Source organism: Rhea americana, unplaced genomic scaffold (assembly GCF_003343005.1).
Source record: "Rhea americana isolate MKP2758 unplaced genomic scaffold, rheAme1 scaffold_326, whole genome shotgun sequence".
Lineage (NCBI taxonomy): Eukaryota > Metazoa > Chordata > Aves > Rheiformes > Rheidae > Rhea > Rhea americana.
Window position 1 is genome coordinate 246,735 of NW_028186453.1, and position 14,715 is coordinate 261,449.

The following is a 14,715-nucleotide window of genomic DNA, read 5'->3' on the forward strand; positions in this document are numbered from 1 at the left end:
TGAAAAAAACATTACCTTTGGTTTAATTCAGAGAATACAAGTATTGCACTGTAAAAGCATCAAATATGGTGCAACCAAACATCATAAACATGTTTCCATGCCAGCTTACAAAGGTCTGTTAGCTAGTGTAATTTTAGAGGGAAATATATATACACATAAAACAATTCCATTAGCTATTTGGATTCTGTTAATATTGTATGCAAGTCACATATCTACACAACCACCATTCAGGAYGACTCTCGAAGGTGGTTAATACTTTTAAGCTACATTAAATCTGTTGAAATCGATGGCATTACCGCATCCTAACTGGCCTGTCAGCTGTTAAATACTCTTTTAAAAGCCTAAAAATTCCGGCCTAGATCATCCCAACCYAGAAATAGCAATTACGATACAGTGAATTATAAATGCCTAGCTACCCCCCCATCTAGATCACGTCTCGGGGCAGTTATTTTGAGCGTACAGAGATCCACACGGGCAGAAGCAGCGCGGGGGTATCGCTGCGCTAATCCTTCCGGCCACGTGCTGGAGACTGAACGCTCGTACAGGTGCTGGCGCCAAGAAACGGGGAAAAGGCTAGCAATGGCAAAACCTACGCAAGATAATTTAAAAATACTGGGGTGGGGGGGGGAAATCACTGTTTAAAGGGACCACTGCTCATGGTGGGTTACCTACCCTGTAAACCCTGCGTCAAATATTCAGCATTAGCAATGTCTAATGTTGTTAGGTTCACAAGACACGTTACACATTTGCTGCCTTACCTTAACATACTCCCAAATCTTGGTCTTTTAGTTCTTTTAAAAAGCCAAAACGGAGAATTCCAACGCAGTTACGCCCCGATACTGGGTATTTCATGTCGTTGCTGGTAGGGTTTCCAATTGAAAGGATCAACTTTTCTTCTTAATGTTTCAGTAATTTATTCTCAGCTTCTAATCTTGTGGTAGGAAACACTGCTGAACAGAAGCACTGTCCTCTCCCAAGAGTTCTTGTCCGATCAAGCACTAGAGCCTCGACCACTTCACAGCGACGTACAGCAGCGTGTTTCAGAGAGCCATACCTTTGTGTTCGTCTCGTAGCGAGAGAGTCAAAGTCAATCAACACCGTATTTCCATTAAAATAAAATAAAATAAAAAAACAAACAAAAATAGCCAGGCCGGTCCACAAGTTTATCTGAATATAGCTAAAGTCCTTGAGGTCTCTCGCGAGATGGTAAAAGGCTCTTTGCAAGCATATGAAGGGAGCTATAAAACCTCTACATAATACTGGAATTCCCAGCGTCTGCTCTCATCGCTCACAAAACAGTGGCAACGCTTGTATACAAAGGAAACACACTATTATCAAGAAAAGGAAAAATACATCTATGACTATTACAACCGGTTGCTTAGAAAAACAATTCAACTAGATTTATTTTCTTAACGTTCAACATAAATATAGTTGCAACTTGATCTTCAGTTGACAATGATTGTCGCAGCCAAGGTAAGGATCAAACACTATTCAAGCGAACAAAAAAAAACCCTCACTATACAATTTATTTCTGCCACGAGGGATGCCCTCCCTCTCAAATCTTTGGCCTCCTATCACCAATCTCGCCCCGAAGCAGTGTAGCRTTCTTGTTCTCTATTCATTCAAGGCAGAGGGTCCGGCCGGCCGCGAGGACGGTGCAGGGTCCGGCCGAGAGGAACGGAGTTTATCCCGGAGCTCGCTTGCTTTGCGAGTACTTGCCATCAAGTGCTTTGGCAAATACTGACCGAGTTCCTCAACTCCAGGCTCCCCAGAGRATACCTGCCTCCAAATTTGCTTCTTTAGAGCTGACAGCTGGAGAAGCTGCCCCCACTGCTCCAACTGGAAAGGACCTAAAGAAAGTCTTCTGCAGCACTGATGGGACTGGAGGAGTTTGCTTTTTTCTTTTTCTTTTTTTTTTTTTTCCTTTTCCTTTCTTTCTTTCCTGGCTTGGATTTTGTTTGTGTTCTGCCACTGGCATGCAAACTCTCTTACGTTTCTGTGTGCCAGAAGAGAAATCTGGTCAGAATTAGAAACTCCCGGTAGGACGTTTCTTGCACGTAGACCTGAGGTCACAGTCTGACCACTTACGTGTTTCTCTGTCTGCAGGGAAGCAAGATGATCCTATCGACTGCAACTTGAATGAATAAGGAGCAGGAATTCCTACAGTTCTTAATGCCAGGTTTGTTGCTTACCAGTTGGTTTATCTTTATTTGTTTTTTTTTCTTTTTGGTGCGTGAGATGTTACATATTGATGAACCATACTTACATCAGTGCTACTACTATTACTACTATTATTATTWTTTTTTAGCTCATGAAGTTTGACTKCTGTCCACCACTGAAATGAAAAGGGGAAAGAAATCATCTAGACTTGCAAAATCTGCAGACCATTTCCACTGAGAATATTTTGCTTTCTGACGATTCCAAATTATAAATTACAATTCATACTCTGTATACATATTAAAACCATCACAAGTGGCATTTCCATGGGATAAAACCTACGAAAATGTCATGACTACAATTCAAAATAGTGTTTTGAACTTGCATTGCTATCCTTTTACCCACCAACTACACAATTTTAAAGCTAGTCAAAAATACGTAACCAAACAGTTCGTAATTTCAGCAATTATTTCATGCACAGCTAATAATACCCCATGAAAACAAGAAAACCTGCAGAAAGAGCATCACAGAAAACTGGCCCATGGTAAGCAACGAATCTGAATGTTCCAAAATAAAAATAAAAGCTTACACAAACAAAACCAAACATGCATATATAAAGTGTACACGTACTGCACAAGCGCTATTCCTAAAGGATTAAACTGCATAGGTAAAAAAATCAAAAACATAATGTGCAATATTTTAAGCCCTTAAAGCACAATCAAAAAAAAAGAAGAGTAGAAAATAATTAAAAAAACAAACAAACTTGCTCCCCCACAACAAAGCCCATTACACAGCATAGTTATTAAGATATTAATCAAGATAGAGGTTCTCCAATCAAAAGTTGGAAGGACTGCTCCCGGATTTTGGCTCGCCATTCACGCTTAGGGGATCTGAAATGTACGTTCACAATTACAATTATCTCCAACAGTTATGTTCATTGCTAGCCAACTTTGATTTGTTTTACAAAGTGCTCTTTTATGTAATAGAAGCTATCTTCCCGGTAGAAAAACCACCGAGTAGTTTAACGCTTCGAACACCAAGACACGTTAAGAACTAAAAAGAGAAAGGAGGAAAGAATTGGCTGCTAGAATGAAAAAAAAAGCAACTAATGCCAATGGTACTATAAACGTCTCACTTGTGTATGGGTAGCTACACTCTGGTTTCTAAAGCTCAATTTAGAAAATAATTGCGTAAGCTAATAGACTAGAAGCTTACACTGATTTCACAGGACACTGCCTCGTATACCCGACCTGCCTTCTCTAACAGAGAGATCCAACAGCTGAGTTCACCATTACACAAAAAGTTGGCAAAAATATTTTCAACTCCAAAAAAAAACGCAGATGCTAATTAAAGCAAACCGTGCTTAAAAAAAAAAATCTACAGTATCTGTACAGAAGCTGTATAAGATCTTACAAAAGAAGATAAATGTGCCCCCAAACCACAGCTGTTTCTACTCCTGCCCCTTCGTTGCCTTCTCCAGATAATACACGTTGACTAAATGACGATTGAGGTGCTTGCTGTATTCACCTTCCTTGTCAAACGAGCGGTCACAAAAAATGCACACATAGTTCTCGCTGGCCGCCGCGGCAGCGGCTGCGGCTCCCTGCGATGCCTTCGGGCTCGCTTCCTCCTGAACGGAGCGAGCGCCGTTTAACCCTGAATCGTCACTTCCTTCCGATACGTTGTCACTGATGTCGCTGCCCTCGTGGCTGTGGATACCCTCGTCCTCCTCCATCTCCTGAGATTCGTTCACTGCTGTGTTACCCGGAGGCGGCAAGTCCAGAGCTGCGGTACGGCTCTGCGCAGACCCCTCTGGGGGCGCGGGGGCCGGCACGGCGTCTCCCGCCGGCTCCGTCGCTGGCGGGCGCGTCGTAGCGAGGTCCAGCGGGTCCGCGTTGCTCGCGGCTCCCGCCACGCGCGTTTCCTCCCGCTCCGTCTCGGGTGCCGGAGCCGGCGAAACCTCCATGGGCAAATCCAAGCTCTGTTCAGAAGACGCCGCGCCGGGAGCTTCCTCAGAGCCCGCGTCTTGCCCTTCTCCTGCCTCTTTCTCCTCCTCCTTTTCGCTAGTAGCGTCTTTGTCGTCTTCTGCTGCGGCAGGTTCTTCTTGGTCTTCTCCCTCGGCCTCCATGTTCGCGTCTCGAGGCGGCAAGCAAAGCTGCGCTGGCTCCTGCGCGCAGCCTCCGCCGGGATCGGAGCTCTCCCCCTTGGGGGCACGACCGCCGACGTCGTCCAACGCCGCCCCGTCGGCCGCGTCTTGCTCCTCCTGGCTGCTGCCCTGACYGCCGGGCTTCGCGCACCCTTCCTCTTCTGTAGAGGGACACTCTTCTGCGTTCTCCTCTTCCTCGATCTTCTCCTGATCAGGCTTACTGCTTTTCTTACTGTGCTTGTTTTTCAGAGCTTTCTTTTTTCTGTTTTTCTTAAGGCAAGCATTCTGCTTTTTAGGCTCCTCCTCTGGTGCAATATCACTCTTTTGAGCTTCCTGGCAATCTCTGGGTTTAGTTTCCACTTTCTTTTTCTTTTTTGTTACTGCTGAGGCGTCGTTTTCAGGCTCTTCCTTTGAGGAAGTTACTTCAGCCTCTGCCTTTCTTTTGGTCTTCTTAGTTTTACATGGTTTCTCAATATTTTTCTCAGTTTTAATATCCACCTCCTTGTTTTCTGAAGCTGATTTCCGACTCCTGGTTGTCACCTGGCCTGCACAAACATTGCTCGTTGGCTTCTTTTCCTTCGCCAAATTCTCTTTTTTCTCCACTTTCACCGTCTTCTCGGTTTTCTTTGCGGCCGAATCCCCTTTCGTTTGTTCCTTCTCCGCTTTGTCGTTAATGCCCTCAGAAAAATCAGCCTCGCTCTTTTTAGTCCGTAGCTTCACTTTTGAAACATCCATGGTGATGTCAGAACAATCGGGATGCCTGGATTTGATGTGATACTGCAGGTTACATTTTTTAGACGCCGCGTAATCACAAACGGGGCAGAGGAACTGGCGTGGATTAATGTGGAGCTCGACGTGCTTTTTGAAATTGCTGCGGTCAGCTGTTTTGTAGTCACAGTGTGGGCAAGTCAGGGGCTTTGGCCCGTTGTGAACCTGCCTCGCGTGACGAGTTACTTCGTGCTGGTTGGAGGCCACRTAGCTGCACTGATCACATTTGAACGGCTTCTCACCTGTGGAAGGAGGGGTGGAAGGGAATGCTGGTGATTATTCAGCACAGAGGGGGAAAAAAAAAATTGCTTCCCGCTAATACAGATAAATAGAGGGGGAAAGGAAAACGAAATTTCTCCATGCGCCTTTAAAATTAAATAAAGTCAGTATGAGGAATCCACAAATCACAAACACGTTCACAAGACACAACAAAAAATATACAAAAAGAAAAAAGAGAGAGAAGGGGCAAGGGTTGGGAGGAAGGGGATCCACAACCAAACAAGCAGTAACAACGTCACAGGTTCTGGCTATGCATACATACCGGCAGAGATCTCTCTACAGTAATATTAGCAAATGGAATCCATACCCAACTGGTCCATTGAATGCATTGTAGAAAAACGGAAATTAACATTTGATGAATAGCAGTTTCACACACAGGTTTCAAAAAAGTCCAACTTTACACAAATTTAGCATACTTCATGTTTGCATTGAAAAGGAAGCGAGGGAAAATAAGCTAGCAAAAAAACAAAGCATGTGAAAAAACATACACTGCTCAGATGATCTTTACCTCTGATAACATTTGAAATGAAAAACTCAGCAAACTGAATTATGGCGTATTAAGCATGTGGTGTGTTGGCTGCCGGCTACTCTTGGCAAGCCAACCGCCTCCAGTCCAAAGCCATCATGTTGCTACTGAAATATGCATTTACATTTTCGCAACAACTCTCGCAGAAGTGCTCCTGGAAGTGCTCTGCTCAGCACATGCTGCTGCAGCAGAACCAGCTTCCCATTCAAGAATTAAAGCATCTCTTTGCTATTTAATGCAGGATTATGCTGGTTGCCCATCACCTTCAGCCTATTTTCTTTCCTTTCTCCCCTGTTTCTCGTCCCCTTTCCACAATTTTAGCCCTTAAGGACTACGCTGGAACAGATACCGTACCCCTCCCCCAGGGATGAACCTCTATCACCTACACTTCACGGATCAGCTCCATGTTACGAGATAAAATGCTCAGAGGCAGTTGCTAAGACTGTAGTGCAACAGGGTAACTCAAAGGCTGTACGTGAGTTTGTGCCTCTACTAAATCCAGGGTTCTTGCTGCATAAGCAGAGATCATGTGCACCAGGATGGCTAAGACGACAGCTGCAGCTGTGAAGCAGCCTCTAAAACACTGCAGTTCACAGCCTGAYACTCCAAGAAAGCTGCAATCAGCACCGGTTTGCTTTAAAAGACCAGGCTGTGAACTGCAGGAGTCTAGAAGTTGCACAGAAACTGCCACAGAAGAGGTTAGATTGCCTTGGCAACGGGGCAAAATGGGCAACAGGAGTTATGAGAGCCGGTGATAAAACACCCCCGAGAGCAAGAGTCCCACGAGTACTCCCATTTTTGTCAACAAGGCTCATGCCCACCTTCCCTCCCTGACCTTCGAGTCCAGGATCAAGGGCAAATCACACTCTTCACCTCTTTCAGATTTTAGATTTCTCTGCACAGACAAGTGGAGGAGAGGATGTTCTGGAAAGAGTTTCTAAACTMAGAACTGACGTTCGGGGTACACCAAATCGTTTTTGCAATTTCACACTTAGCCCAGGAGGTTCAGCCAAAAATGATTTTCATTTCTGAGGGCAGAACGTTTCATTTGAAAGTTCTCAAACCAAAATACTGGTATGCCATCTTAGAGCTGGTTATTTTTAATGGCTCCAAACCCCCGCTCCAAACAGTTAAAATTGTCTTCTGATTTCAATTAAAAGCCTCAACTCCTGAAACCGAAACCATTACTGTTTGGGAGGTTCTCACCACTGTCTACTAGGCATAAGAATTCACCTTGTGAATTCTTAGTTAGTGTGAATTCTTTTGCTAGTGTCAATCCAGACACTAGCAAAAGACGAGCATGGACTGAGATCTGTCTGAGGCTTTCCTAAGGGGCTCACAAGGCACAGGTGTACTTCTGCCTGCTGCTCCTACGCTGTAACAGCTCTTATATCATTAAAAAGAAAAAAAAAAGTCACAGGAGAAAGAGCAGGAGATGGCCGTAACATCACGGGCAGAGCTTTATGAACAAAGACAAGAAATAAAAGCTAATAAAAATTGCTAAATTGGCTTGTAGTCCCACTGGGCTGAATCACGCGTAAGCACCCTCTGAGCCTGCTCATTCCTCCTCTGCGTCTCCTTGCAACAAGCAGATCCTATTTTGCTTCTCTTTGTAGTACTAAGCTAAGGGTTTCCTCATAGTCTCTAGACGAGACTGCAGATGTTTCAGAAGAGATTCTCAGCTGCTCAAAACTTTTCCAGCTTCCCTGATTCGCAGTGAGTTACGGCAGCAGACAGAAGGGAGGGATCTGCCTCTACGTCACCACAATGTTATACCTGCTTGTAGGACACGCTGAGGCCCAAAGTAGCCTCTGAAACCCAGAATACATCTCGGAAAGCAAAGGGAAAAGAAAGATACTCCTCCATTATCACTTGTTTTAACCAACATTTAGCATTTCTTTAGCCTTTTCCATCCACTTCTCAAACTCCTTCACTAAGGGAAGGAAGTCTGACAGTAAGATTAAAACGACATCTGAGGAAAACTGTCTCATTTAATGATCTAACACAGCGCCCGTCTCCAACCCCTGTGTTGAAAGACTTGCTGCTCTGCAGCCCACGTTACCCCACTTCCAACTTGCGGTAAAGCTCAAGGCAGGCAAGGACAACCTAACTGTAACAACAGGAGCTGAAGCTCAGGCCAAATGTGATGAGCTGTTTGCCTTGAACCGCTCCCCCCTTTCCCGAGTCACGCCGCTGCTGCTTCGTACCAACCTGAGTGAGTGCGCATGTGCCTGGTCAAATGGGTCTTCTGAGAGCTGGAGTAGGGACACATAGCACATTGATAGGGCCGCTCTCCTGTGAAACAAACAGCAGATTAGTCACCAGAATACAGCTGATTCTCACTTTCGATTACCAAGCCATACGCATGAGGCCATCACRGACCCTCGCTAGATCCTCAAGTTGTATTTCTGAGACAGAGGGCACATCGTCTCTCAGCAAAGGACCACAGTGAGAAGCACGTACCTTGGCCAGACCAGTGCAACATGTCATGTCTTACAAATGAGGGCAGCAAAGGGGCAGAGCACGCGAGAGGCACGTTCATGTATCCACGTACCGCGTCCAGCTGGGGTCGGACAGTAACCTCAGGCAAGAGTGGCGAGGACAACCACTTTTGGAAAGTCCTAAGCCACCAAAGCTGAYTTCACCAGGCTACTTCTGCCAGCACTCAGAAGAGATACAAGAAATGATATGCACCCACAGGAAACCCCGTATGTTCTTGCCTTATGTAACACCTTACCTGAAACCTCTACATTTAATTCAGATTAAGGGGGGAGAAGCAACCACTCTTTCAGATCACACTTGCATTTGCCAGAATACAAGCACAGATAGAGGCTGGGACTGCACTTCCGAAGCTTTATTGGCAGAATGAAAATAGCCTGGGGTGTGGCAAAACATGATGCCCTGCTCAGTGAAACTACACTGCCAGCAAAAGCTCAAGAGCGGCAGCAACATTTTGAAGACTCGGATCCTTTTGCCTGCAGAGTTGTTGTGTCTGGAGAATGGAAACGAGCCTGTTGTAAAGCAGGTTTCCACAAGGAAAACAGTTAGCTAGTAACTATCAGTACAATGATACTTGAAAACCCTTTTCAAGTGAAGACAAGCCCCAAATAAAGGCAGACAGTTATAGAATTAACATCTGTTAGGCAGGTCCAGATAAGTCCCGGAGTGTTTACCCCAAACAGTTTGATCTGAAAGATCTAGGCTGCCTTATCTCCCCTACAGTCGCAAAGACACTTTTTAGTCTAMCGTGGATACACCCAACAGGGGATGGAAGTGAGGCTGGGAAGGCAGAAGTGTTCATCTGTAATATTTATTCCAGTGAGGGTCAGCGCCGCGCTGCAGCATTTTGCTACATCAGTAGTCTCCAAACCACCGAGACCTGGATGTCAGCGAAAGCCCGGCATCTGYCTGTACAAGAAGCGAGGCTCCGCTGCTGCAAGCCTTTGCCGGTCTAGCAGGAGGAGCAAAGTCTTTGTCATGCAGACTAATCCCACATTTCTTCCTCCCCTCAATTCACTTAGACTATCACTCTTGATTAGATCAGCAGCTTAAAGGAATATTCCCCCCAACAACTGCAACCCCCCCCTTCCTCCAGTTAAGAGGAGACAGGAGACTGGTGCCATACGCAGAATAAAATTAAGTCAAGTACAAAGGAGAGGTAGGCCTTTTGTTATAAAGAACCGGTTGTGTTTTTAAATGACTCTTTACAGTCTGAAAATATGTGGCCAAAGGTCCTTGAATATTCAGTCATGCCTTCTTCCCAGTACCTGACATCTTGTATCTTTAATGTTACCTACAACTTTAAGAACACAGAAATGGGATTTTTTTAGATACTTTCTATACTGCAACTAAACCTACTAGATTTAAAGTATGATGAATGCAACTAATTTAAAATATATGTTACTGCCACTTGAGAATTAGATGTATGACTACATTGTAAGGGTTGTTTTATGAAATGCTACTTCCCAGAGGATCTTTATTGTAATTTTACAAGCTCGTTATATGCAAACAAACTAGGAAAAAAAACTTTCCAYGAGACACTAAAGAATAAGCCCCAATCTAGCAAAAGCTTAAGTAGACACTTAACTCTATGGAAATGACCAGACAGGCTGATGTCTGTAAACAGATTTAAGATCTTTGTTAAAGCTTTTCTTCTAATGTTATTTAAAGCTCTGTCTCCTCCAAACCAAACTGCTTCTGCGAAACTTCCAGCACAGTTGCAAGCAGGAGAGAGCTCCTACAACAGACCAAAATAAAAACCGACTCTCCAAGACTAGGACTCCCTGAAGTGGAGGCCTTATCTGTACGGCCCTGCAAGTGATTTTCAGGCAGTTTTAAGTTTTCTCGAGATTGTTTTTAACTTGTAAAGGCTAAGAAAAATAAAAAAAAAAATAGGGGGGACAATATGGCACTGCTTCACACTAAGTACAGGCCCATTAGCAGCAGCGTGGATAGCTGGTGGGAGTAAATCATGTTCACACTTGGTCTGACACGTCTGATGAGTGGAGTCAAGTCCAAGATGCTCCGGCTCCGATCCACGGGGGCCTTTGCACCCCGTCAGCCGAGGAAGGGAACAGCCCGGAGGTCTCCAGCCATCTCCGGAGGCCGTGGACAGGCTCCTCCTGCGGCAGCTTTCCCAGCAGACAAGGTTATCGCTACCCGCAGGGTCTCGAAACCATCCCTCCACCCAAGATCCCCCCCCTATATTTACCAACACAAAGCTGCAAGGGATCTTGCAGGCTTATGGGCACCCGCGGACAGCGCAGGCATCCACAGCAGGAAGCAAGCGGACAACCTCCGCCTGCCTTCCCACGGTCCCGGCGCGCGCGGAGGGCACACGCCGTCTCCCGCCGCGCACGGCACCAGCTCAGAGCCCCCTTCCCCRCTCCCGGCCGCACGGGACCTCGCTAAACCAAGCCTGGGAGCAAGAAAGGAATAATTTTCCGCCTTCTTAGTGAGCTGAATCAGCAAGTCCCAGGATGCAGGGAGAAAACAGGCTCTGCCTTTCAKCGACAGCAGCAGCGCATCTGATCCCGCAGAACAGCTCTCTGYGGAGTCAGTGTTTCGGGAAAACCGGACGGCTCAAACACAGCACAGAGAGGAACAAGGGAAGGGAGGGGAAAAAAAAAGAAAAATAAAAAGATGAAAGAAAGAGAGAGAGGGAAAAATATATCTATCCAAAATTATAAACCCTATTCGCAACCAAGAAACTTCAGAAATAAACAGTTGCAATTTTCTCTTCAGCAATGTGAATCCATAAAATAGGAAGAAAATAAGGAACACGTATGGGGCACTCACTTAAGTGAGAAAACCATAATCCAAAGATATTTCAGTATTGGCCAGAGTTTTTTTTTTTTTTTTTAATTTCGGTACTGCTATGTTAACAGCCTACAAACACTTCTGACTATTAAATGCCCRCTGGGATTCTTAAGGCAAAAAAACTAAGCACTAGTACCAGCAGCAACTGTTTAGCCTGGTGGGTAAACATACTTGCCAGTAGCTTATTTGTTCTTCAAATACTCTTCCTTTTGCATTAACACCCTCCCCCACAAAATCAGCATTATTGCAAAGAAGGCATCTTCCCAAATGAGTCTCCTAACATATACAAAAGGTTTTTAACCAAGCAAGAACTGACTGAAAGATCTATCACTGTAGCTCTTAACTAACAAGTTAACTAACAAGTTAAGAGCTAGCAAAGAAAGCAGCTACTGGAGAAGAACGAAAAAGTGCTGAAATCTCATAACTGCTCATTTCAATGTAATTAAAACAATTAAAGACACGACCAAAGAACCAGAAACCTGGGCTTCACCACTACTTTTAAAGGAGAAAAGAGGAACTGGATAGTGTTCTACATAGTTTAACACGCCTGTTTTTTTTTTTTTTTTGTTGGTGGTGGTTTTTTGTTTGTTTGTTTTTAAATATGGTTCACTGATACAAACTGATCGAGGAGAAAAAAGAAAAAAAAAATGCAACAAGCACTTGTCAGTTCAAAACACCTAGCAGTGACTCCCAACTGCAAGGCACCCCCTGCCAGGGCCGGCGCTCTGGGATGTAAGCCGGGTCCTGGACACTGTTTCGCTCACYGATTTCTCTGCGCAGCTTTGCAGGCAGTTGTGGTTATTGCCCTGCATGGCCTGGCTCCAGAAGCAGCGCTTCCTGAGCAATCGTGGGTTCAGAGTGGGTGCCCTTAGCACGTAAAACTCAAGGAGAGCTTTTAGAGATCCCAGTGGGAACCTAATGTTATGTCCACACACAAGTGGGAGTGAATTTGAAGTCGAGACAAATGTAAAACTGACAGGCACCACCGCCCGGGCTCCCACTTGGTCCCAAGATCTTGGGATGATAAAAGTTTTCTCACACTATTTTGTCATTTTTACCTGCTCTCTCTCTCCTGTTRACCTACCAAAGACACCCACAAAGGAAAAAGAAAATGCAAGATAAAACACACCATTTTCATAACACCTCTTACAAAATATCTTTGTTGAGGTTTTTTTGYTAAGGAAAATATTTAAGAGAAAACTGATTTTTAAGCTGAACACAGCACATGATTATTATAAAGAGAAAAGTACGTTTCAACATACTAAAAACCCAAACAGAACCCCCTCCCCACCACCACCAAAACCCCTCAGCAAAGCAGCCGCCAAGCACGGCGGCACAACAGGAACTCCTCCACATGTTCCGCCACACTGCAGCTCGGTCCCGGCCCAGAGGCCTCCGGAGTCCAGCCCTTCCCTTCCAAACAGCTGCAGAGAGCWGAGCCGAAAGCCTCAAAACCGCTCGCGCCGCTGGCGCGACCGAGCGCGGCTCCCAACGGAGCGATTCTCCAGCGAGTCCGCTCCCAACAAGGTGCGAATTAAAGCTGCTCACAAGCTGTGAGAAAGAGGTACAGGAGTCTTCCGCGACTCCTCCGTCACGAAAGCAGACGGGGAGGTGAAACGACTGTACCTCGTTGCCCCCCGAGCGAACACGCTCACAGATCCCCCGCGCAGATTTTAGCCTTTGGCTCTGAAGGAGTCTCAAGCTGGCTACACGCTGCACGACCCCCTCTCCCCCCGCCACCCCGGCCCCGTGTAAGAGGCTGGCCAGGCTCTCCTCTACTCYGGGCTGCCCCACTGAAGGTCCTCCGAGGCCGCTCAGTATTAATCAGAGTAGAAAGGGGCCCCGCACTTTTTCTTGTGATCACAAACCAACATCAGCAGACGACAGGAAATCAAGCTGAAGTCCCCCCTGAGGGCTTCCCATAGGCCAACAGAAGTACRCATCTACTTCTTCTGGCTACTGCAGGGATGGAGACCTCCGAAAAATGGGGCCTGTGCGTGCCAAGGGAAATCCATTCAACCTTTCCTCTGGCTTTGCAGATGGGAGAGGGTTGTGCAGCCTTTCACATTGCAGGCCCTGAAACTCATCACACGCACGCACTGTCAAGCCCTCTTCGTAAGAGGCCGTTTAAAAGTACTGAGCAGGRTGGACACAGCGCTCTCCATCTCCTCTTGGGCCTTTTGACACTTGAGAGGTTTTCCCAGGTCCCTCAGATTCCAGAGCGGAGCTCAAACCAAACACACTTCCATGGGGCAGTAACCCGGTAGCRCTGAGCAGAACAGGAGAGCACAGAACCTGGGCAGGTTGCAATAGGTTTGCACATAACAAGAGCCTTGGTTTTCACCATTCATCAGTGTTCCGGCACCCGTATCATATTTAAATCCAAAACAAACCAAAAAAAAACCCCAAAAACCAACCCAAAAGCACAAAAACTTACCCGTGTGAGTTCGAATATGTTGAATATAGTTGTTCTTCCTGTCTGAAAAATAGGAGCATTGTGAGCAGGTATAGACTTTCCTGGGAAAATGATTTCTTAGGTGTTTCTTCCAGTGATATTCACTGACGGTAGTATAAGTGCATATGGTACACTTGTAGACTCTCTCGTTTTCTCCCGCTTTGTTGTGGTGTTTCAAGTGAGCCAGATAGTGATCGTATCTGTTAGTGTTATAGCCACAACGATCACAACGGATCGGGCCCTTAGAGAAATCCACCTCTTCGGTGCTGCAGGAATCAAACTCCTTGACCTGGGCTTGCTTCTCTGCGTTTTCTTCCACAAAGAATTTCTTCGCGCTGTGAACCCTGATATGATGCACGAACTCCTCTTCGGACTCCGCCTCGTACTGGCACGGCTTACAACGAAACGGCTTGCTCTTCAAGCTCTTGCACTTGTCCTCCGTGCTTTCTGGAGTACCTGGTGCTTCCAGTGGGACATCTTTGTCTGCGCTGGGAGCTTCAGGAGCGGAGCAAGCAACCGCATCTTGGGTGTCCACACTAGGAACCTCAAGAGAGCTTAATTCCACGTTTTCGGGCGCCTCACGGTCGCTCTCCACAGCTCGGGTGTCTTCCATGCCCTCTCCATCACTGTCGGAGAAGTTGCTGTCCCCCACCGTCGTCAGTTCAGCCATCTGCCTCTCCTCCCCGACCAGGTAGTCGCAGCAGTTGCCGTTCACTTCTCCCGTCAAGGCCACGTTTGCCAACATAATGAGCTGAGGAGCTGCCAGCTCCGCTTTGGAGAGGTCGTGCAAGTCGTACATGTCGTTAGACAGCGCCATGCCGATGCCGGCGCCGCCGGGAAACAGGCCGTTCCCACCGGACTGCCCCAGCACCTGAGTCGCCATAGCAGCAATCCTGCTGAAACAGAGAAAAAGAGCGCCCGTGGCGTGAAGAAATAATTAATAATAATTAATCGGGGGGGAGAAATAAATAAAAAAAAGGGGGCGTCATCTGCTCAGTGCCACCTGCGGGGTGGCAAACCTGGGTGAAACCCTCCCGGGGTGGGGTGGCGGTGGCAGATCTCCAG

At 46.2% G+C, this 14,715-nt stretch overlaps 1 protein-coding gene across 1 annotated transcript; it reads right to left on the reverse strand.

Annotated features, from left to right (window-relative positions):
• Positions 1 to 14,605, reverse strand: REST (RE1 silencing transcription factor). The gene is made up of 3 exons (XM_085310789.1): positions 13,633 to 14,605; positions 8,088 to 8,171; positions 1 to 5,313 (listed from the first exon to the last, which is right to left on the reverse strand). Exons 1-3 carry the CDS (start codon positions 14,531 to 14,533, stop codon positions 3,608 to 3,610), a joined length of 2,691 nt encoding a protein of 896 aa, XP_085166915.1. The 5' UTR covers positions 14,534 to 14,605; the 3' UTR covers positions 1 to 3,607.
• Positions 14,606 to 14,715: the final 110 nt, after the last annotated feature.